The 26236-nt window shown below is 34.4% G+C and overlaps 1 protein-coding gene across 1 annotated transcript; it reads left to right on the top strand.

Moving 5' to 3' along the window:
* Nucleotides 1-3035: 3035 nt before the first annotated feature.
* On the top strand, nt 3036-26027 carry LOC150101093 (uncharacterized). The gene is made up of 3 exons (XM_090401926.1): nt 3036-3181; nt 11825-12590; nt 25184-26027. The coding sequence occupies exons 2-3, from the start codon at nt 11897-11899 to the stop codon at nt 25693-25695; spliced, it is 1206 nt and encodes a 401-aa protein (XP_090258052.1). The 5' UTR covers nt 3036-3181; nt 11825-11896; the 3' UTR covers nt 25696-26027.
* The last annotated feature ends 209 nt before the right edge of the window (nt 26028-26236 follow it).

The following is a 26236-nucleotide window of genomic DNA, read 5'->3' as shown; positions in this document are numbered from 1 at the left end:
CATTTCACTTAATTTTTATTTCTTGAATTCTATAATTCCATGTGGGGTTACGTTACGTACCATAAATCAGTACCTTACATCCCTTTACGGAATGACTCTTTCATTATTCTTTTAGTCGTGATTCTAATTATTTTTATTTTATTTTGTGATTGTATTGTATTGTTGGGATCTATCTTTCTTATTTGGTGTCAGCTATTGTATCTTTTACCTTATTTAATACTTAGACAATATCACCACTTTCCCTTTGTAGAGATTTCCAATTTCATCTCATCGTAAGAACCCTGTAATTTATTCAGAAAAAAAATTATTTGATATAAACACAAAATTGTTTTAATATAAACGTATAAAATGATATAAAAGTCAACTTTCAAAACCTCAAAATGTTCTGCTCCCCCCCCCCCTCATTTATTTTTAATTTCCAGTATTTAGCACGACCGTTTTCATACTAATTTCCAGGAAAAGCTTAGCTGACGCTAACCCGATTGGTCGCAAAACCTCGCGTTAATGTGCAAATGAAAAGGATTAATGAGTGCTACTCTCGTCCGTAGTGTGAATGACGCACAAAGCAAAATAATATTTTAAGCTATTGATGGCTAAAATCCATAATCCTGTTTTCGCAAAGACAGCATGATAGAATGACATAACGGTTTTTTTCGTTCGGTTTACCAGATTAAAAGAACAGAAAAAGTCCGGTATATTTGGTAAGTGACCTATCCTATTTTTTGTGTATTTTAATTAATAATATTGATAAAATTTATTTTAATTAAAATGAAACATTTTAATTCAAAATTTTCGTTGTGAAATTATTATACGTCGCAAGTTAAAATTGTAAACATTAGTGGAGTTATATTCAAACACGAAAGGGTTTTGCTTTGGTTGGAAATTGCATTTTTCATCGTTCTTAAATAGATATTTAAGTAATATTTGAATACAACTTTCTTCGAAATGATTCATACTATACTTTTACTGTCAATCATAATTTTATTCTGTCGAATATTGCATTTGTTATTGTTGAAGTTTGACTTTGATAAACTTATTACAAATCTATATGACGTGATATGCTGTTCCTATACTGTACAAATAATTATGATAATGAACTGTCCAAAGGGTTGACGTAGTCACTATTCGCACGATGTTGAATAGTAAGACAGTATTTTCATGTGTCAAAGATGATTGCAAGTTTCATTTTTTTGACTAACATTTTTTAATTGGTGTATTAACCAGCTAACGTATTTTAGTTAACATCAGTGTACTGTTGGAATGAAAAAACAGAATTACAAAGAAGCATTAGATATATATATTTACAATAATCAAAAAGAAATTTTGAAAGAAAAAAGATACCTTTTATAGAATTCAACAGAACAATTTAAAATCAGTAAACATCGGAAATATTTCACTCATCTGCAGGTTTTTCGAAAAGAACCAAAAATAAGACCACAATATTCCTGGTTTCTTCTTATAGAAATGTTTATTGCTGAAGTTATATTCATTAAATGACAATTTAATGAATATAACAATATAAACATTCTGCGACAGATCAACAACATAGGCATCGATGAAATAAAATAATCGTAATTTCTATATTTTCTATCATAATTCATTAAAAATCAGGAATAAATTACTAGTCTGTATTATATATAATAAATATTATATATAATAAATATAATTCATTATATTATAATCATTAATACGTTTATATTAAGCAATATTTTTATTTCATACGAAATCAGAATATTAACATTCATATTTCCTAAATGTTTCGATCAGAGGGCGCTGGTTTATGTTGTATAAGTTTAGGACAAAAAGAGAAAAATCCGAAATGCATAATTATGTAATTTTATGGATAAATTTCTGCTATATTATATTATATTATTTTTATTTAAACCCTGTGAAATAAATGGTTTCTATGCTTTGCCTATACTTACAAATAAAATCTTTTTATGATTTTAAACCATTTGTATGCTATTTTTAATTTCAGTGTTGCATATTTAATATACATTTTTACTGCTCTACGTTAATCTGTGCTTTGTCGGGGTTTTGAAACTTACAGAGTATCAGTAAGTTTCAAACCTCCCTCCTTCCCCGGCCATTGTAAAACAGGCTATTCTCAAGAACTTTCAGTTTACTGCCTGGGGCGACACTAATGGGTCGAATCCTTAAACACACACTTTAAGATCGGCAGGATAGTTTCAGACTTTGTTCTCAAATGCATTAACAATCCCTCTCTATCGAAATCTTGTTTGCCTTTTGAGAAGTACAAAAAGAACTGACTTAAGTTAGAATTCTTAATCGCCAGTAAAGAGCACCCCCTCCCTCCAACAAAGGGAAAGCGGGAAGAATGAAACGATATACATGCTATAGACCAAGTCTATCATATATATCTTAATTCGAATCCTGTTTAGGACAAAGCAATGAATATACACGAATTTTATATAAATTGATAAAATATTTTATATTCCTCTATAATTATATAAATATAATACAATATTTATATCCAAGTAAATATAATGGATATAGACATAACATTTTATTTATAATTTTCAGATTAAATATATTTATTTATGTCGAAGCAGGTTTCTATTTGAAGTAGGCGCGAATATGTCATCACTTCCGGTTGTGGAATGCATGAGCAGACGACGCCACGAGAGTCAATAAATTTCGTGCACAATTACTGTTAAAGCAACACCTCAAGATTGTACAGCTTTGTAACAACCCCGTATTATCCATGCTTTGGAACACGTGGGATATTCAAATTATGGAAACTATGCGTGCATAGCATTGGACGAATGCCACGGCTCCTCCTCTCACTTTCCCGCCATACAGACGCCTAACTTCTGCAGCGATGTCGCATTCCGAGACAACATAGTTCGGTTATAATATCAGTAGAAATTGCTGACTGTCTGTATTTAGAGGTGGAAAAGCTTACAAATACTCAAAATGTCTCGGTCTTATCCGATTGCGGAGTGAAAGTTAAGTTATGCAATAAAAAAATACAATGGATTCATCGCGCAAAGATATGAGAAATGCCGGCTTATATCTGACCGGTCACTAGTCTAACACTCATAGTATTCCACGCTACTGCTTACGTTGAAGGGAAAATTGGACATGAATTTTCAAAGTTTCAATGAATATTTCACTCAGTTCGGTTGTTTGTCCATCTATGCCAAGCCAGATGATCCAGGTGAGGATATATTTTTAACTATTGATGGTTTATTTTCTTTGTGTTGACAATTGACGCATCTGGTACTACGTATTACCGGAAGGGATGAATGAAAAGTTAATATTTCTTTGTGTGAGGTTGCTGTTTTCCGCTATAGCGGGCTTTTTCTAGACGTGATGGAATGTAGCATGTATAAGGGGAGGGGTTGTGGAATGCATCCCAATATTTGTAAGTGGTGGTTAAGCTTAAGTCTAAAACAGATTTCTATACTTAAGGTATTGCTACAATTCCTGCATGGTTAAATATTTTTACGACTGCGCATATGAGACAATCTGGTGAATTTGAAGACGTTTTGGCATTTCATCATGCCTACGTGTACCGTGATTGCACAACATTGTAACAGCTCAGGCCTTTTGTTGGTCTGTCATGTTAAGTCATGTGTATTGATTTAATGCACTAACACTTCTCTTGCTCTAACATGTACAAGACGATGTTAGTAAGCCATGATGTTACGCGGAAGTCACGAATATGGACCTTCGTCTGTAACTGAATTTGTTTTCATGCGTTTTTAGTATATTAAATTATTTACGGTTACGTGGACTGTATATAATGATAAACTTGCCGTATGTCAATTTGACACTTAAGCATCCAAAACGCAGTAGGAATTCCTAGAGCTGACTCAAGATCTTGGCAAGTTGCCAATGATGACGTCGGTCTAATGAACTTGATGGGAGTATTTAGCGCAGAGGTGAATATATAATATTACAGCATTATTATATATAATGCTGTCTAAGAAATTGTCTTGGGATTGGTTATATATGAACATGTACTTTAAGCATTAATCAGACTATAAGCAAAGTTACTGAAATATGTTTTATCCTGTTAAGATATTAAAAAATAGCCTCACAATGGAGAAAACTAGGCTAGTAAACTTTATTTCTTTGCATTATTAGTTCCGTCTTTTAATAACTAGGCTAAATCAATCAAAGCTTTCTGCCAGCAATGTGTTAATTTTATGGCAAATTAACATAGCTTGTCTACTACTTTAAATATGGATGAAAAAAAAATGACGCTTAGATGCGGTCTGTCATTCGGGGTTGCTGACCGAGAGCTGCTATTTGCTAGTTTTTTAAACTTTATTTAATATTTTAAAAGGGTACACCAGTGTAAGAGCCACTCGACAAAAAAATCATTAGTAATATACAGCTGCTTACCCTTTTTCACAGAAAGATGTGGCGTCTTTCTGTGAAAAAGGTATTACGACTCTCTCAGAACGAGAGTCGTAATACAGAGATATTTAAAATGACTTCATTTACTTTCGCATAATAGTTAAATGTAATCTCTCACAAGTAGCGTGTTACGCAACATACCCGGAAGTGTATTCGGAATATTCATGGAACTTCATCCAATTAATATTACTAAAATTGGAAATGCTAACATGAGCTAATTTCTTACGAAGTTCTTCACCAGTATAAATAAAAATTCTGCGTTTGCATTTCATCCGGCAACGAAGAAATAATTTCGAATCCCTTGGCTAATCAATGCTAAACATAAGAGCCCCTTCACAAGAGAGTGGTGCCTATAGTACATTAATAACGTGGACGGCAAGTTATTGCGTATGTGTGAAACATTAATGAACTATGGTACAAATTTCCCTGTTGTAGATCAGAACTTGAATTTAATGGATATAAATGCCTAGGTGGCGTGGTGTTCCTACGACAAAAGCCGGTTATAATCCGTTACACCTGATTAGGTGTACGCATTGCTACTATCATTCGATTGTTTTGGAATTTTATTGTAGTGGGCTGGTCACGTGACTCATCAGTCCCAAATAACCGAAAATTTGGTATTTTCGTAAAGGTTAAGATAACATTATTTTAAGAAGAAAAACTTTTTAATTATGTCAATTGTCGCCATGGGACATTCGAATTCTGTTCATTTGCCAAACGCAGTGTTTAGCCCATCCGCACCTGATAAATTCAAGAAATTTCTACGCAAACTATTATTTATTTTTAAAAATTTTAAAACTTAAATTGACTGCTACAATAAGCATGGCTTTTGTGTTACCAACGTTACTGCGATGGACTGCTTTTGAGATGAGTTGATATAAGCACACCCTGCAGTATGCTGATTAAACCGCTGATCAGTGGAATTAATCGACGCAAAGTAACCACACGTCGTTCCATCCACACTAACTTGCATGAAGCTTTGGTAGATTTGCCCGTTCCATGAAAACCACGACATGCAACTCGTTCTTGGAAGTCTTGTAGCTGCTCCTACCCACGTTCTTTTTTTCCTCATGGAAGGTAAACCTTTAGTATTAACACTGGATGAGCTAAAACGGAATCATTGTGCCACTCGGGCTCTTGTCAGTCAATATTTTCTGAACTTGCTCATATCTTTAGCTCATTGTTTTTCAAATCATTAAAATGTCTTAAAGATTACTCGCTTCGCTATTGGGGTTATACATGCTTTCTATCACTACTGCCCAGAAACACGACTATTGCAGAAGAACGCATCCCTGTCATCACTCCGAAAAAGTCGAAATGACAGAATTGATTAAATCTTGACGCACTTGTAGCATGACCTGTTCAGTTGAATTTCCAGATTAGCTGCCGTAAGTTAATGTATCGGCAACCTGGAATTTCGTGCTTATTGATCCTAAATCAGCCACGAATCCAGCAAAACCTTATTTCAACTCTATCCGATGATTCTCGGAGTCTCTCCGAGAGGCCTTGGGTTCTAATCTGTTCATTAGCAAGGACATTTGTGACTATCTTCCAGCTGCTCCTTCTGAGACTGGCTTGTTCGAAGTCTGAAATTCCTTTTTCCTACAGCATTTTAGGGATATGCAAAAAAAATCCAACTTTAAAGTCCTTTGCCTACACACGGTGCTAATATGCTATTAGTTTATAATCCAGTGGGCGAGGAAAAAAACCTTAGACGATTTATAAGTTTCAAGTTCACTTTCACTGAGGTTTGAAGAGTTAAAAAAAAAAAAAACAAAAAAACTTGTAATTTTTTCTTCTACTAATTTGGTAAGCTACCGTGCAAACCCTACCACAAGTTTATAGCTGCGGAACTATTAACGTTAATATTTTCTAAAATCGAAAGTATTTGTCGTTGCGGCGAGGCAAAGCGACCCAACGATTGTCAAAATGGATATTTCCATTGATAACCAGTTATTGTTCTGATGCTTCTGAGTATTTCTAAATATACAACGAAATATTTTTAAGACATTGAAAACTGAGTCATATTTACGTCCTTCAGTATAAAAATGTTACTGTAAACCTTTCCACCTTCCCCTGAGAGATTTAGCTTATCCCTGATGGTGGTTCAGTTATGCTATGCATTCAAACACTGAAGTGGGGATAAAATCGTCTCAGCTGAGTGTCGAGTATTGTGCATGACACTGTTGCATTGTGAATAACACCAAGGAATGGAGATTCCTATCAGAATAACAATTACCAAAATGAAATTAGGTGGATGGGGAAAGCATTTAGCTGAAGAGCACATTCTTTTCCTGGTAGTCAGTGCAGTTTCTTAAGCTTTCGTTAAGTGGACATTTGGAATCATTTCTGTAATTTTGTGAGTCATTTAAACTTTTGTTTACAATTTTAGTAGAAAGTATCTGACATTCTGTGCATAATCAAAACCAGGTATAGAGGCTGTGATAATGTTAATTAGAAATTTTTTACTACAGGAGTATGCACTGAAATTAGGTACAAAACATTTAGATGGTGTGAGAAGTCTTTTGTTCTGCTAATTTCAGAATGCACAAGTACTGCAGAAAAGAATGTTAAAATGAAATCATGATTTGAATAGAGGTTACCTCCCCACTTTTGGAAGTAAGTTATCACTTAACTGCACATGATTGGTTAATGTTGGAAATTGTACCACTGAAGAGTGGTACCAAAATGCATTGCTCCCTCTTGCATCATCTCCAGTACTGCATGGCAAGTCAGAATCCTTGGGACTGACAATTTACTTGTGACAAGCAAATTGCATCAGTAGTTTCTCTAGACTCAGTTCCTGTTTGGGGCAGTGGATGTTCTTGATGCCTGGAGTAATGATTTAGTTGATTGATCATTGAGCAAGGGATTGTCAATCTCGCAGATGTGCTGTTTTAGCCTTTCCAGAACTACCATAGATACTGCTGTAGTGAACTGGCATCAATCATTCCTCTGCTTTCTTTTTGGCTTCTTTACAATAGAAGCCTGCAGTTTATCAACATGCCTTTTGTAGTCCAGCTGGAATGTTCAAATGTTTCATTTCATCTTTCCTCTTGAACAACTTCCAAATGTTCAAGAAAAATCTCTGAAGTCTATCATTACTTCTGCTACTGGCCCAACTTGTTTTGATTTGTTAAAAAAAAAATTCTGCAATGAATAAAGTTTCTGAATCAAAGGATATGGATATTCAAAGAATTTAGGATAAGATTATTTAATAAAAAAATTAGTAACAATCGGATTTCTTTAATTTAACAACTTCAAGGTAAGCAAAGTTATTCTCTACATCTGCCACCCTACTACGGTTCACCATTGGTTAGCCAGGTTTTGAAATAGATAAGGTATTCGAAGACTTAACACTGAAGGAATTGTGACTACTCGGATTCTTATTAATTTCAATTTTAGATAAATTAAGTGCAGTCTTACTCTTCTTGACCAGCTGATCCTCTGCTAGAAATAAAATGCTACAAAGTACCAGAATGACCAGTCTTGTGCCGTTTCCAAACATCCATGCTCTCAGTGGGATCAGACTTGTTTGAGTGGGCATGCTATCCACTCAACCAATCAGCACACAGTCGGAATTTGATAATTCTGGTCATTTTGTTGCTCCCTAGTTAATTTCTTGACAGAGGTACTGTTCCTGTTTTCAACAAGTCTCTTCACTGTTCAGCGAAATGCAACTTATTCAGTTGAGCAACGGCTTGTTGTATTGCTGGAACATTTCCCTTGGGTGATGAGCAATGCACTTAAAATCCCAATGCTCGAAATAATTGTAAGGCTTCATGTCTCATTCATTAACTGAAAAGCATGAATTGCAGGTTGCTCATTCACTTCTCTACCAGCTCGATTTTCTGCAACTCACTTTCGCGATCCTGAGATCAGGACAGTGTCATTCTTTCCTGAGAATGTACTGGAAGTTACACAACTTCAGATTGTATGAAAACTTCATGCCAGTATAATTATGCATTAAACTATAGAAAATTGGCCATTAAGTATTAACAACTACAAGCTTACGGTAACTGGGCGATTCTCTTCGCTGAACCACGCAGAACTGACATTTCGATTAATTCAAATTCATGTGACATAAGCGTAAAGTTTCTCGAATCTACGAGAACATAGTTTCGCTACTTGGCTAATAGATGGCGCTACTTTATACGCGAATTCCATTTCATTAAAAGAAATGGTCTTAAACGGCGGTTTCATAGATTTTTAAAATGTAATTTTTTAGGTGTGCTAACGATCCTTCAAAGGGTTTTTGAAGACCCATGCTATGCATGCTACGTAAGTTTCTTGGATTGCGTGGAAAAGGAAAATCCATCAACATGGGTTTCGTTAAAGGGAAGTTTCACATTTGCTTGCTTTATTTATAATAAGCGACTACCGTTCTGGATAGTGGGTTATTCAGGATGATACTTCTGGATTTTACAAAACATTGAGTGGAATTGAAAAAACCAGTTGGTTGATCGAATAGCAAACTGTCTTTCTAATCTATATCAAACGGTGTACAGAGGTGCCATCTCTCTCGGGAGAGTTACTAGTGGACTCCCATAGGTTTCTTTCTGGGCCACTGCTGTTCAATTTTTTTTACTGATATTGCCGAGTGATCTGCAAGCAGATTTGCGGATGATACTAAACCGGGAAAAGTTAAAGTGTGATGGAGATGTCTTGGTGCTTCAGAGCGAATTGAACAAAGTGATTGTGGGGATGTCAATTTAACACCCGTAAATGTAAAGTTTGCACTTTGGATCTCAAAATAAAGCCGATCTATAATAGTGGAGACGTATTACAGGTGGAGGAAGTGTGATCTTTGGGATATCGATAAATCAAGGGCATATTTCAAAAATAATAAACACAAAGAAATGCCAGTATACTCAATGTTATCAAGTAGAGAAGGATGGGGTCATTCCGCTGTACAAAGCTTTGATTAGACTACATCTGAACTACTGACCATCTCTTTGCTCACCTGCGTTCCTAGGTGAGAAGCAAGCTCTGGAGAAAGTTGAGGCGAATCACAAGCAACATCGGTATTGTTGAATTCTGACTGTGAAGACAGGTGGATAGAATATAAATTAAGCGGAAGAGAGGCTGTTAAGAGGTGCTTATGAAATAAATACCGAATATATTTTTGAAAGGGTTGAAGGAGGGAAGGGTATAGAAAAAAGTCATTCTTGGAAGTTCTATAAAGCCGTGTTGAGTGGAATTTATTCTAGTGGACTCCCATGGTGCGCAATTGAACCAACTTAAGATGAAGCATGATAAACATCTGTTAGAATCAATCTTGCTATTGCCTTTCCCGGTGAGTCTCGTCTGCAGGTATTTGTATAATAGATCCAAATGCCGATACTACTTTCTGCATACTTACTTCATACGTTAATAATAGCCCCCTAATGTCGAGACGGGTCTGGGTAGTGAGCTTTATCATATACAGATCCCTAGTTAAGATTATTTGTCTGCAAACTTACGCAAGCGATCTACTGTAGACTAGTATAACGTAGTGTAGACATAACGCCCACATGCTGTTGATTTAACTGAATCAGGTACAATAGGTCCCCAAACTCCTCATGTGGGCCATCCTTAAACGTAAATGACATGTAATTCGACTTAAGTTACTCCAACTTTTCAGTCGACTGCTTGGAGGCTTTGAATTTTTTTCTTTAAACAGTCGTACTTTTTTCTATTCTTTCTAGTGAGTTTTCATTAAACTCACGTGGAAATGTTATGTGAAAAGTACAATGAAATTTGACTGGTAATTTTGTACACTTTATGCTTTGAACAGGCTACTACAATCGATGCAGCATTTTGTTTAGAACTACTTAAAAAAAATTAATTCAGGAACTCATCTGTTGTTTATAGCTTACGAAGAAGCATTTGACGAAGTAAAAAGATATACTCTGTATGTATTACAATACCTAATATTTTACATGCAATATTGAATATATATATACAACCATAATGAAGTGAAAAACAATCTATAAACCAAGCAGTAAGATGGTTCTGTCACCAACAGTTAAATATTTATAGTAATGAATTAATAATACAGTGGAACACATTAAACAATCCAGGTATAGAAATTTTCCGGAATAACAAAATAAATACGCTATTTGCAGATGATCAGGTAATAATATCAATTAAGAATTTACAAAGAGCGAGATATAATTTAAACGTTATAGTAGAACAGTTTGGAATGAAAATATCAATAGATAAAACAAGGCATTTTGTGGACAAACACCAGTTGGAATAAAATAATTTTTACTCCTTGAAAATATACAATACTTTAGCAGTGCCCACATTATTATATGGCAGTGAAGTTTGGGCAATAAACAAAGAATAAAAACAATTGAAATGAGATTTATGAAAACTGCACAGTGCACTTTATTAAGACCAATAAAGAACAAAATCAAGACCAAAACTAAACAATTATATAAACAAACGAGTAGAACACAAACCGAATGGCCAACACCCGATATCCTAAGGAAATAATGAAATTTCCAATTGGAAAGAGGTCTGGTAGACCTCAAAAAATATTAGATAATGAGACCAGACCAGAACAATGTGGTCTACACACACATCCGTAATTAGCTTTCGCAAGCACAGATTCCCGACAGTCGATCTGATAACGACTCAGAACGGCAAGTAATTAAAACTTCTGAATTTTCTTTTACTAAAAGAAAGAGCATACAGCTTCACTTCGGCGATGTAAAATTACATCGTCAAAGCGGATATTAGATCTAACAAATTTCAAAGGCGAATATTTATAGAAACAGAGGCAGTTTTTATATATATATATATATATATATATATATATATTCCAAAACATGCATTGTTTTTATTTCAAAATTTATAATATAATTTCAGCATACTCAAATATTTGGGATCTTAGGGCCTAAAGTCTTCTTGGTTCAGCAGGTCCACCAATTTAGCGAAAAGCATGGCTATTTTGAAAAGCAGTATTCGGACTGGATTTGGAGTCCACAAATGCCACCAGAAATCCTTTCGAATCTCATGGCAGTTACTGAATGAATGACTAATCCTCATTTGTGACTAGATTCTAATGTCGACTTAAAGGGTTTAATCATCTGAACATCTCCATGTTCGGGTAGTTTATTCTTTTGCTCAGACCAGTACAAATAGTAAACTTGCCCATTTGTAAAGTTTCAATACAGATTTTGATCCTTGCAGTGGTTCAATCGGCACTCATGTTCCATTTTTTTGCATTTGACATTGTGTGGTAGACTATACTACCGTACAAGTGTATCTGCGGGACAAGTGTTATTTAAATGCAAATGTGTGTTCACGCATAGCTGATGCATCAATAACTGCATGACCCATCGGTTATTTTAAACTTTCAATTCTTTCAGTACTGTATTTTTTAAACTAATCGATTCTTGACGCCCTTCTTAAAACCATTTGTAATTGCATTTTTCTTTGCTTGCAGGTCTAAAGTTTTGCCGTGCAAACAAGTTCCCACCAGATACTGGGACTAAAGAAAATAGTCGTAGTATCCAGTATGCCACCTCACAGAGTTATGGGCGTTACTCCAAGTGAAGAATCCACTCCCAATCCATTAAGTCAGACTTCTACAGGAGGCACAACAGAAGTCTTCCAGAGTGGTCAGAGATCAAGAAAACAGGATGATCCTACGCTTGCAGGACTCTGGGAACAACCCGCAATTGTTTCCGAAGTCAGAAGCTCTCATTTTTGTCTAAACACGTACGATGATTACCTCTTGCATAACAGTAATTTAGATGAGCTTACTTTCCTGGGTAAGGAAGATGCTTTCCATCCTAATGAAATGCCCGAAAATTTCCAGCCAGATAAATACGACGAGGCAATGGCGACAGTTGAGGAAGAAGCCAAAAAGTCGATAAAACACGACTGCATGGTTCTAGGTTACTGTCGTATAACCGAACCACACAAGTCGCAGGACCCCCCTCCAGGCTGGGATAAAAACCCGCTGGATTTCTCCTGGGTTTCTGAACACCGCACTCCGTTAAGCGGTGTCCAAGAGACGTTAGCACGTAATGAAAACGGGGAGTATAATTTTTTTGATGAAAAATTAAAGACTGAAGACGAACCAAAATATGTATACGATACCGGTGCAATTAGTTACTTAGATCACAGCTATTACATAAAGCCTGGCGCAGAAGGAAAGGTGAACGGTTCATCTGGAAGTTTGAATAATAACTATTCTTCTGAAACCGGTAAGTTTTCAATAGAATAGCGTTCTTTTCAATAGAGTTCCCAAATTTATTCTAGACTGTATTCTACAACAGTGGTTTTTAACCTTTTTTGCCTGCTGCACCCGCTCAATTTTGGAGTAGGTTAATGACTCAATAAGATAATTATAATATTATTGGGCAAACCTAAATTACCATCAGCATATTTGAACTCTTAATTAAAAATGTCTTTGATACAGATTAATTTTTACTCAAAAAAGATAAACTTACTGTATTTAATAAGACAGCCGTTTATGGCTACCCTGAGCCTGATGAGATTCTGCTAATTTTTCAGTATTAGGTTCAGTGTTCGGCAACCAAAGTCTCAAGTCTCCTCTTTTACTTATTTGCAATCTATTTCGCTGCTTGGCTAACATTTGCAACACGACGCTGAATCCTTTATCGACCAAGTATGGAAAAGCAATGAGCGGTATTTGTTTTCTTGCCAAAGCTGCAGATACTTGCATTGCATGTTTGGCCTCAATCTTCATACCCACGCTGTTGAAATTCTACTTTAGCTTCAAAATTTTTTTTAAGTCAAATTCTTACACAAATTTGGATTAACAGAAGTGGCATCAGAAAGAAATGGATTTATGATCCAATCGGGTATTTTAAGCTAATCGAAGGTCTGAATCTGATCAAGCTTCTTTCAGTGTCAGAAGATGAACAATAACAGTCCAAATCTGTATCTAATATTAAATCATCATCTATTATTTGTAGACTTGAACTGCAGAAAATCTCGTCTTGCAATGCTCTGCTTGTAGAATGTTTGCTGATAAAAGCATTTATAATTCCCTTTGCTTTAATAAGATTCATGTTCCTGCAATTTGTTAACCTCGTTTAATTTGAAAATATCGGAAAGATATGCGATGCCAACCTTCTCCTTTTTTTAGAACATTACACATGTTCTTATCACGTGAATTAAGAAATCCAAAACAGTATCGTAGAGATCACTAAAGCGTCGCAGACAGTTTCCATTTGAGAGCCATCTAGCTTCAATATCAAGCAAAAGATGGTCAAATTCTTTTGCTTCATATTGAAGCTAGATGCTCAAATTCTTTCAAGTTTCCGAAAAATACGGGTATCAATGACTTGGATTTTATTTTATTCACTGCTTTAATGACATCATCCAAAGTGTTACGTAGTCTAGCGCTAAGATCTTTTGCAGCTAAGTGCTGTCTATGAAGAATGCAATGAATTGTCGAGATATTTGGAACTGCTTTTAAATGTTATAAATCCATGGTGCCGATCAATCATAGCTGGTGTTCCACCAGTTGTACACTCAATATTTGAGAGGGGAATGTTTGTAGCATTAAAGTCTTGAACCTTTAAAACTTGGAACCTTTTGTTAATTTTCAGTTGTTCAGCAAATGAACAATAATTTCTTCATTTGTATTTATATAACGTCGCAAAGTTACATGAAACAACTTTAACGTAAAGTTACTTCATCGAGTTGCAAAAAAATTCTATGATTTTTAAATCGCCGGGTTTTTTCAATGTCTTTTGTCAATTCTTGTTGACACTGAATTAGTGCTAAGAGGAATTGACGTCATATTACAATACGTAGGCTGATCATCGTATCAAAAAATTCATTTATAAACCTGTAAGATCAGTTTCGCCAATAGTAAGTGGCTTTCCACATTTGGCAATTAATTTTACAAGTTTGTAAGACAAGTTCCTTCTCTTGTTGGTTACTTTGTTTTGCAACCAACCCTGTAAGTCCAGGACTTTTTAAATTTAGTCGTTAATTCGCGAAAGTCCTCCGCATCCTTTTTTTTTTTTTTTTGGTAGTAACTTGAATGTTGATTTTTCTTTTTCGCTCATCTTAATGGGCCACAGTACTATCAACAAAGTGCGCCACGGGTTAGATGTAAACTGCAAACCAGGGCTGTCAGATAGCTGTTGGGAAAAGTAGAAAAATTCAGACCCCAAAGTAGTCAGATTACTTTTTTTAGAATTTTTACATTGAAAGTTAAGTATTGAATAAATTTGAACAGTATTGCCAGACATACAATATTCTGAACAGTGTTGTCAAACATACGATATAAATAGGGATAACGGAATTTTTTGTTTTTATGATATAAAAGTAGTATCATTATGCTTACTGCCCCCTCATCGTTCACAGCGCCCCGGGGGCGCAACCGCCAAGGTTAGGAACCACTGGTCTACAAGATAAGTGAATAATATCTTGCGGTTGATACTTGTCTTTTTTAACTAATAAGAATAATTTTGTTTTTACTGTGATAGCTTGGAGTTCTCAAGGGATATGTGTAGTGATATTAAATCTTGACATTAATTATCCAAGCATTAACTGCTGTCATTAAAGCATGTTCGCTTTAATTTATTAATTCGGTAATGATTTAACTCTGGGCCAGTAATAGTACAATTTAACACCAGCTATTGAATAGCTAAACGATTGGGTATGTGTACTTGTAATTAAGGAAAATGTAAAAATGGTAACGGGTGTTAAAGCCGGTCCCTGTTAAGCAGTACGTTCAAGTTCATGATCACTCCTCTATCGTAGAGGAAGGTTCAAGGTTGCGATCTCACAAGCAACGCAGACTGAGCAATACCAATAGGTCGTTGAGCTGTTTATGCGCAGTTTAGTTATTGTGACGCATTAGCGCAGCCAACATGCGGGGGCCCTCATAAAAGGCCTGGAAAATGGCATTATGCATGAGGTGAGCCCACTCCTGTTTCTCACAATTTCTACCGTTCGTCCTAAGTTTTTTAGTGCAAGAATAGCGTTCTTCAATTTTTCACTGTTGCATTCCTATATCCTCTAATTTGCTGTGCGAAATGGGCGGAGCAAACTATGGCTCATTTCAAATGAGCATATGTAGAATGCATTTAAACTCGGTGTACTTTTTTAAATTTTCACCCAAGATTGTGTTGCACAATTTTTTATAAGCAAATATTGCTGAAACTTGATTTAAGAGGTGCCATCTTTCTTCCAAAGGGGGAAATTAAAATATAGAAACATCGTTTTTTTCCCCATCGATGTTACATCCATATGGAGATTGGGAAAAAAAATACTAACATGCATGAAGTTAAAGAATCCCAACAAACGGATATGCAACTTTTGTTTCAGAAACATGCTGGGTTTCACTAGCACAGTGGGGGTAAACCATTTTGTGTGTGCATGCCAAAAATTTAGCAATTGAATTGTTGACATGCTGGGCAGTTTTTAAAAGGGGAAAAATTAATCTAACTTTATTTATTTTATGAATTTTATTTTAATTATATAATATTTGGTTAAAATTCATTATTGTATTACTAAATTGATTTTAATGTTTTTTGAGAAAAATTATGCATTGTAACTTTTGATAGAAATCAGCTGAGTAGGATAAGCAGCAGAAGGATGTCAACTTGTCAGCAAAACACTTATGGTATTCACTAGAATATAACTTGCACCACTGATTTTACTTTATAAAAAAAAGACAAAGTTTTTAAATGTACCTGCACATGAAGAATGTTTAAACACGTTCACGTCGAGACAATTGTAACTCGCTTCCCACAATTAACAGCATGCCCTCCCTAACAGCCATTATACTAAAGATTCAGGAAAAACCCTGAATAAGATATAGAGCCTTTTGCAGTCTGTATAACATTTCTCAAATAATGCAATTGCAGTCAGCTGGAATAAAAATGGTTCTAATTAATGAATCGCATGCCCCTTCCAGAGAAACTAGTCTGTGTAGACTCGAGCAACTTTGAGTTGAGCCTGTAGTAACAAATTCTGTCAGAAAGATAAACAATACCTTGTCATGAATGTGTTAAAACTAAAAAAATATATACAGCAATCTCCTGATAAGTGCATTTTTTTCCTATACCCAAATTTGATTAGTGTGTCTATATACATCGTAAAAATAAAGGTTACAGATTTAAAAATTTTTCTATCTATACATTTTTTATGGCTAACTATTTAAATCCCTAACCAGGATGAAATAATTTAGTTACCAATTTGAAACATTTTAAAGTTTTTTTTAATGGCATACATACACTATTTCCATGTATGCTGCGTTCCAAATTTACCACCAAAATTTGTCATCTGCTTTACATAGCATTTTGCTGATCATATCTCGTGTAATTATTTTCCTAACCTTTAATCATGACTAAAAGAATTTAGTGAGCAAGAAATAGAAGTGTGAAAATGATTCAAAGTTTTCAGATTGAAAGAAAAACTTGAAATAATAAAGAAAATGGAACAAGGTGAAATCAAAGTATTATAATGACTGAATTAGAGACTTCTTTTTACATGGATCAAAGATTGTAAACAAGAATGGATCCTGCAAAACACATCATCAAATTCCTGCCATGTACTCTCAAGGGGTGTACAGGATATGACAGTACTACATGAAAAAATTACATCATTACTAACTTACTATATACAATTTTCCTCCAAATCAGTCTGTTACTTGTCAAGACTCCAACATTATCAGATCTTATATTTCTATCGTCTAAGGCACTTTGTACCGTATCAATCCACCTATATCTTGGTCTTCCTCTGGGTCGTTTTCCTGCCAACCTGGCAGAGAACACTTGTTTTGCTAATCTTTCCTCTCCCATTCTATTTAAGTGACCATACCATCTGAGATTAGCCCTGCTAATGCATTCCTGGATGCTGACAATGTCAAGTTCTTTCCTAATATCCTCATTTTTAATGATATTGCCATTGATGCCATCTGTTCACGCCTCTAATCTTTCACAGGACTCTCATATCTGGGTCAGAAGTAAAACATTAGAGTGTTTTACTTCTGACCCAGCTCTCAGATCCATAAGTTAAAACTGGTTTGAACGCTGTCTTATATACAGCTAATTTAGTGCATCGACTAATTTCTCTCTTATTCCATATGAATTTATTCAATTGACTTCCTACCATACCAGCTTTGCTGATTCTGTTGTCTATTTCTATATTTAGTTTACCATCTTCAGTAAAAATTGTGCCTAAGTAGCTGAAATGTTTTACTTGTTCCACAGGTTCTCCATTCACAACACAGTTGACATTTTCAATGATTCTGCCTATTTTCATTGTCTTTGTCTTTTTATTGCTGACTTTCATACCATATCTATTACAACAGCTATTCAATTTAGTCAGAGAATCTTGCAGACTTGTAGCGAATTTATTTAGAAGTATGACATTAACATCTGCAATTTTGATATCAGGTTTAATACCACATTCCTTCATAATGTGATCCATATAGATAATGAATAACAGAGGGGATAATGTACATCCTTGTCTCACACCAGATTTAACATCAAACCATCTTCCTGCACTTCCTTCAATTCTAACTGCTGACTCACAACTCAAATAAAGACTAAGTATTGCTTGGTATAATGCCCCATTGACACCATATAACTGTAGCATATTGAATAGCGTCTCTCTTGACACCTTGACATATGCCTTTTCCAAATCGACAAAATTTAAATACAGATCTGTTATATTTCCTTGCTTTCTCAACTATTTGTCATAAAGTGAAGATCTGATCCTGACAGCCTCTATTTGGCCTGAATCCAGCTTGTTCTTCACCAAGCTTTTCTTCCACAATTCTTCTCAACCGTTTCTCAAGTATACTTGCATAGATCTTGCCAGGAACATTCATTAGGGAAATACCTCTGTAATTCTCGCATTCAGTTTTATTTCCCTTTTTATATATGGGTACTATGAGAGCTCTACTCCAATCATTAGGAATTCGTCCCTCTGTCCAGGCTTTCTGAACTATGCAGTGCAGCCACTGTAAGACTCTTATACCACCATACTTCAGCATTTCTGGTCGAATATCATCTACTCCTGCTGCCTTTCCACATTTCAAGCATTTGATGGCTTTTTCTACTTCAAGTATGGATATGTATTCCTGACTGCATGCCTGGTCAGTGTTTTTTATCACTGTGCTGTCATCACTGCTTGTTTCATTTAGCAGTTTTTCAAATACTCCTGTTTTCATTGCACCTTTATCATCTCTGATTGCTTTTACAGCACTCTTTCCTCCATTCCTAAGCTTCAACAACCTCCAGAATATTTTGCCACCTTCTTGATATTTATTTTCTATATTCTTGCTAAAGTCCTCCCATGACTTTTGTTTAGCTAGTTTTACACACTGTTTAGCTTTCTTACATTTGTCTCTGTATTCTGTAAGAGTAAAATCTGACTTATTTGCCAGGAACTTTTGATATGCTTTCTTTTTCCTTCACTGCCTCTTTAACTTCCTGTGTCCACCAGGGAGTTCTGATTTTTTTTATCCTTGCACACAACCTCACCACATGCCTCTCTGACAGAATCAATCAATGTTTCCTTCAGAGTTTGCCACTGAATCTCCAAGGTTTGATTCCTGTTCTCAAACTCTTTCATTTTCTTTTCAATAATATTTCTGTATTTTAGTCTACAGTTCACATCTGAGAGCTGCTCAACTTTTATTCACTTTAAAACTTTCTTACATGTTATTCTTTTCAATATGAAATTCAATTTTATCCTGCTCAAGACTAAATAATGATCACTTCCAATTTCAAATCCTCTGTACACTCTGGTGTCCTGTACCAGGGAGAAAACATCACTATCAACAATAACATAGTCAATGAGACTTTTCTTATTCCTTGCCTCTTCTCTCCATGTGAATTTGTGCAACATTTTTATGTTGGAACATGGTGTTAGTAATAACCAGTTCATGTCCTGAGCAGAAATCCAACAGGTATTTGGCATTATTATTAGCTTTGCTCTTTTCTCCAAATTTTCCCAAAATATTTTTGTATGTCTCACAATCATTTCCTACTCTACTATTTAGATCCCCAACAAGGACCAACTTTTCCTTTTTCATTGTGTCAGTTGCTTTTTCTAAAGCCTCAAAAGATTCCTCCACTTCTACCTTAGTAGAACCTTCTGTGGGACCATAGGCACAAATAAGTCTCATTGTCCAGTTCCCCATTCTCATATTTGCCTACATTACTCTACTTGAGACTGACTGCCATTCAAGAAGATTAGCCTCGTGTTTTGTGTTGAATACTATGGCTACTCCTTCTTTTTCTTGATTGTCATTGCCTGAATATAACATTTTGTATATATTGCTCAGAAAAATCTCGCCAGTTTTGGTCTTTTTTGTTTCAGTCACCCCTATTATGTCGATCTGGTACTTATCTAATTCCTCAACTAGCTCCATTTCTTTGCCATTCAGGCTTCTTACATTGATAGTACCGATCTTTAACTCTGATGTTGAGTTGGGGTTTGTTTTCAGATTTGTTCCAGTAGCTGACTTTTCGCTGTTTGCCCTGGTTCCCTGGTGAAAACAATGGGGGGCCTTGTTTAACCGGGCGACGCCCCAGCCGGCATGAAATTTTGTCATGTTGTACCATCATTTTTTATTTTGGTTTAACCAATAAGAATACAACTTGGTCGGCTAAATCCCAAATTGCCAGCCCATCCTCGTTCGTTCAGTATCAAAGTAGATACCCAACAGGGTGCACCACGAGAAGGTGAGGATTGGACATTAGGTCAGAAGCCCTGGTCGGTTCTCTGCATTCCTTTAAAGGCTATGTGGAGGTCTCCTCTCAGTTATACAGCTTTGACCCTTAAGCACCCCTGCAAAACACTGGCCTTATTAAATCAAAAGCATTCTTTGTAACCTGGAAAGAAAGGGCTATCAATGATCGAAATGAAGAATTCCATGCTGGATGATTTGAGTATTTCAAAAAGAGAAATAGCCTACATAATGCTCTAATCACAGGAGAAGACTAGTGCAGATAAGGAGATCCAGAAATTTTGAAGAAAATTGTGTGAGGAGACTATTGTGATCAACAAATATATATATATTTTTTTTTAAGCAAATGCCTTCCAAGACTTCTAGCCAAATCAAAAAAATCTCAGCATGGTTATAAAATAGCACAAAGTGGAATGAAATTACTGCTAGCAATATGGAAGCACATTGTGCAAATGATTTTAGAGGATTTTCAAATGTAGCCAAGTTAAACATCATTCTGAGAAGTTGAATACAAAGTTGATCCGACCTGCTAAATTTAGATACACAGCGAGAAGATCTGAAGAAAATTTAATCGCTGAAACAATTCGAAAATTGTTTTAGTACAATCTAAGTTTTTAAGCAGCAATACTTCGATTCGAGAAACTTACAAGAGAGAACCAGTAAAATTTGCAAAAGAGGCAATAGGGCCACACTGTGTTTTATGAAAAAAAGAAACAGAATGCCTGCCAAACTATGTTGGCTCAATTCTTTAAGAAGCAGAATAACGAATTTATATTCTTAATGTTTGTGTTGTCTTTCATCTTCATAGTTTTCCTATAACTAGGCACTGAGATTAACCTAATTATTTTATTTAAAAAATTTATAAGGGTCCAAAAAGAAATCTGAGGAACGAATTATAAATTTTCCCATAGGTTATTATATTCGATTAATGCACCTGTTTTTAAGAATGCATTAGGTACATTAAGCGAGACGTTACTGTATAGTGAATGTTGACAGTTTCAGATGTTATGGAATTTGGTTGAAGAGAATTAGCATTTCAACTCAACAATTGAGTTTTTGGGTTGTGTGATCTTTTGTTAATACCACACCAATCATATGCATGTCTTCGTAGCTGCTCTCGCGTGTAAAACAATTTTACTTTTGTTTTTAACAATTAAAAGTTGCTTAATTTATAAGCATAAATAAGGATATCACCTGTAAGTTGTTGACGTGCTATAGGTTTGCCATCGATGCACTAGAAAATCGGACATTTGAATGCCATTTTGACTCAGTGATGCCGATAATTTATAATTTGTCAAGTAATTTTGATATTTTTAGATTGTAATTGGAGTTGGTCTACTCTTTGCATTTGTTTACCTTGGGACACCAAATCTGTTCATTAATCTTAATTTGTTAGGCCATAGTAATGCATAATTCTCACAATATAATGTGACACAATGTAATTTAATTCATGCCAGTCTCTTGAACAGCTTGTTGTAATACTCCTCAATAAAAAAATCATGTTTATTATATTTAGATATGTTTATAATGAATTAAATGCCATAGAAGAATGGGAAAAATTTTTGTAACAAATTTTCTCACAGGCAGAAACAGAAAGCTTAGGTATAAATGAATTAGACTGAAGCCTGGAACAACACCAAAAAAATAAAGAAGATAGGCAGTTACCAGAAATGGCTAAATTTTAAAACAATGGAAGCAGAAATAAAGTAAAAAAAAAATCATGCAATTGCAAGGAAAAACATGTTACAATTTTGTAACAGAACTAGCAAAGGGTATATTTGTCACAACTGAAAACCTATAGAGTAAGAATGAATAAAGAAATACAAAAAATAGATATAGAAAAACGGGTGACCTACTTTCAAAATCCTCTGGACAGATGGAAACAATGATATAAAATTTTATAAAACAAAGAATGATCTAAAGGGGAAATATCACAATGCTAGAACTGAAAAATATAAGGTGTAAAATGGGGCAAACACCAGGAGAAGACTATAAATATAGAAATACAGTATACAAAAATATAGGTGAAAATTTAATTCAAACCATCTGAAATTTTTTAAGATGGCTTGAATGTCTGGTAAATCTAACTTGGAAAAAAAAAAGCACTGGTTGACCCAATCTATAAAAGGAAACTGAGACGATTGCAACAACTATAGGTGAATTAGTCTGCTAAATGTAGGATATAAAATATAAGGAATATTAAAAGATGAACAGTATTGTAGATGACAAACTACTGCCAGAGCAACAATGCTGCTCTTGCATAGATCGAATTTTTTTTATTTTAAAATTAATAGAATAAAGAGAATTTCAAGAAGGAAACGTGTGGTCTATATAAAATTAGACATTTTGTTTAAAATAACTAAGTTTAATAAACCAACTTTTACAATCCATTCAGGAAATATATACAGGAAATAAAATCAGTAGTTAAATTACAACACATCTCAGAATGGAAAAATATCTCTAAGAGGAGTATGACAAGGACGTACCCTCTCCCCACTGCTTTTCAATATACAGGTATCAGTCTTTTTTACTATGTATATCAAAATTGTGTTAATCAAATCTAATAATCAATGGTAAAATTTACAATTCATCCATAATTGATTATTGTATTAATAGTTCATTTTATATGGTACTCTTTAAGGAAAGGAAAAAAATGAATGCAAAGTAAATGTTTAATAAATACTTGTACGTATATTATTTACTATATTTTTTTTTATCATGAGTCACTTGAACAGTTTTAGTTTTTTTTTTTCTTATCGGCATAAATTCTAAGATAACAAGCAAAATGACTTCGGACATCGGCAAAGAAGCAATAAAACAAAAACAAAAAAAAAAAAAAAAAAAAAAAAAAACTGCAAATACATGATGGTACAAATTAAGTGGATATTGAATCCAACATTATTTCATAGCCGAATATAGAAAAGAGTTTTTGTATCGAATATATAGAAACAAAGTTTTGGCTGATGCAACCTTATGGACAACTCGTGAAGGTGGAATAAGCTCCAGATCACTTTCCTTAGTATTTTCCATAATGTAAAGCACATCTCCTAGAGAACATTTATGATAAATAAGCCTTTGGCTTATTTATCATAAATCTCTAGAAGATGTGCAATACAAGAGTTTATTTTCAGTTACAATCTAGAAATTATTGAACAAAGAATAAATGAAGAAAAAAAAAAACCAACTCAACCATACTATGATATTGAATCCAACATTATTTCATAGCCGAATATAGAAACGAGTTTTTGTACCGAATATATAGAAACAAAGTTTTGGCTGATGCAACCTTATGGACAACTCGTGAAGGTGGAATAAGCTCCAGATCACTTTCCTTAGTATTTTCCATAATGTAAAGCACATCTCCTAGAGAACATTTATGATAAATAAGCCTTTGGCTTATTTATCATAAATCTCTAGAAGATGTGCAATACAAGAGTTTATTTTCAGTTACAATCTAGAAATTATTGAACAAAGAATAAATGAAGAAAGAAAAAAAAAAAACAACTCAACCATACTATGACATCAGAGGTCACTGTATCACTCAGATATAATTTCTTGTCAAATATCAAACCTTTTTTACATAGCATGTTAAATCAAACTGACATAAAGAAAAGTGTGGAATATCACTCGTAACATGAATGCTCAGCTACTCGTGACCTCCAAGCTTATACACTGAATTGTGTAAGAATATTTATATTAAACATTTGGATGTATCTGTCAGATCAGCTGAGTTGCCAGTTAAAGGCACGTATATCAAGGGAGTGCAGTAATTTTGCTGCGTTAAGCAATGGATACCTATGTCTATAAATAAGATTATAACAATCTGGAAACAGTATAACCAATTAGGTATGCAAATGAAGATGGGTACACATCTGTTTACAGATGATCAAATAATAATAGGTGATTGTCAAAGATCATTAAATGATATCTCAAAACAATGACTATAAGACCCCCCAAAATGACATTCAAAGGACACTCAATAAGTAAAATAGTGATAGAGAATAAAATATAAGTAAATACTTCATCTGATTTTTCATATCAGAAGAAAGACACAGTGAAATGTCAAACTTTATATCAAAATGACATCTACTATATGGGGAGCAAATCATGGACCATAAAAGGAAAGACGAAAAATGAATTCAAACAAATGAAATTTCTCAGGAAAAAGGTGCATATATATACCAATTGGGACCATAAACAAATGAGGAAATTTTACAATTCCTGAATGCTAAAATCAATAATTACTATATATATATATATATATATATATATATATATATATGATGACAGTATAAACAAAAATGGATGGAACATTCAAATCTAATGGATAGCAGACTACTGAAAATATTATACAAATAAGATAAGAATCAGAAAACCAAGAAAGAGATGAGACTGGAACAGGCCACCTGGCCTAAAATCCATGTTGTGAATATTTTATTTTTTTGAATTGGTAGCTTCATGACTAGCTTAATTTGGAGCATGAGACGTATATCAACATTCTTCGATGCTTCCAGTATCGAACCAGTGATGCAAATAGCTTTTAAAGCTTCAAAATAAATATGCGTTACAACAAAAAAAGATACTGACGTCCAAGTGCATGCGAACAATTAAATTATAGACCTATTACATAGTAAGCGTGTCCTCTTGCACAGGCTATGTAAATAGCCCATGGTGCAATCGCAAAATAAAAAATATAACTTACAAATTGAATAAAATTTTAAATTATTCTGTGATAAATTATAAAGTTTAAATTCAATTTTAAAATTTTCATGTCAATTTAATTCACCTCCAAATTGCATAATTAACAATTAAAATCATTAGTGCTGCATTATTACTATATGGCTGTTTCCCAAAGTGTGGTATGCAGAGGTATGAGGTTTTTTACAGATGAAATGCAATTGATAATACACGTGGCATGGTTTGGGCTATATATGTATGTATATTATGCAATAAGTTTTAAAATTTTAGGATATTTTTGTAAAGGGTATAAGTTTTCTGAACATTTGGGAAGCATTGCCATATGGGAAAAGCAGAATTGCCATTAGGATTAAATGCTTGTTTTATTGACAATTTGAATACTGACTCACTGTAATTGTTTTCTTTTAACAGGTAGCGATTCTGAAGATATGGAAACAGAGGACAAATATCTTGCTCCAGTAGTGCGAAGAGGAAGAGGTAGGGGTAGAGGAAGAGGAAGAGGTTCATCAATTACCACTAGGTCAAGAGCAATCCTGCAAGACCAGTCCCAGTTTCCCACTTCAAATTCTTTGTCGACAGCACGTGGACGTCGAAAGACCAAGCTATCATCCCGAAAACCACTAGCAAAGGTTCCTGTAGCCAGAATAAAAAAGGAAGGCACCTGGAGACAGCATCATAACATAATTGAAAAGCAAAGAAGAGATGAACTAAGTAGCCTCGCAAGCAATTTGTATACCCTGATCACAGGAAAAAAATGCAATGTATCGAGACAAGAACTTCTCCATCTATCAGTACAATATATAAACAACCTTAAAAGAGAATCGCAAGAATATGAGGAGAGACTAGATAATTTGCAACAACACAACTTAATGTTACGAAGGCACGAACAATGGCTTTTGGAGAAAGTCATGAGATACGGCTGATTATTTATTACGTATTTAAATACATGTACATTCTTTTAACTACAGTGTGGTGAGCTGAAGAAAATCTTCAAGAAATGCATCCATTTCAGTTCTGAGTGTCAAATCATGTACACAAGCATTTGTGTTGCATGAATATTTTCTTGTAGATGGTTTAAATATTTGCTTACAACCACTTAAGAGGAACTGTCATTTGTGTGTGTATATATATGGAAATTATCATTGATACATCAAAGCATGAATAACAATTTTCTTAATATTTGAGAAATTTTATCATTAAGTTAAATCACGGCAATATCTACTAGAAAATTAAAATTCCAGGATTATTGCTATAAGCACTGTGTAGATCAGATCATTGTGAAATCACAAACATAAACTGTTAGTATTATAACACTGGTTTCTAGGAATTGATGAAAACAATATTTAGATATACATATTGCCATTTAGTCGGCGTCATCATTCAATCTTGAATATCTCATTTGCAAGCTCAGTGTTTTATTAATTATTGAAACTAAAGTGAAATTCATCTGCATGCTAGTACTTT

Source organism: Typopeltis vanoorti, chromosome 12 (assembly GCF_054136105.1).
Source record: "Typopeltis vanoorti isolate ZY-2024b chromosome 12, IOZ_Tvanoo_1.0, whole genome shotgun sequence".
NCBI classification, from domain to species: domain Eukaryota; kingdom Metazoa; phylum Arthropoda; class Arachnida; order Uropygi; family Thelyphonidae; genus Typopeltis; species Typopeltis vanoorti.
The sequence above is the reverse complement of the archived record's forward strand: the minus strand, read 5'-3'. Positions and strand labels throughout refer to the sequence as shown.

What these genes read in the sequence shown, in the direction of transcription:
- LOC150101093 (XM_090401926.1), top strand. Translation starts at nt 11,897, where the DNA reads ATGCCACCTCACAGAGTTATGGGCGTTACTCCAAGTGAAGAATCCACT. An exon ending in TAACTATTCTTCTGAAACCG is followed by an intron (nt 12,591 to 25,183) that starts GTAAGTTTTCAA and finishes TTCTTTTAACAG; the next exon opens with GTAGCGATTCTGAAGATATG.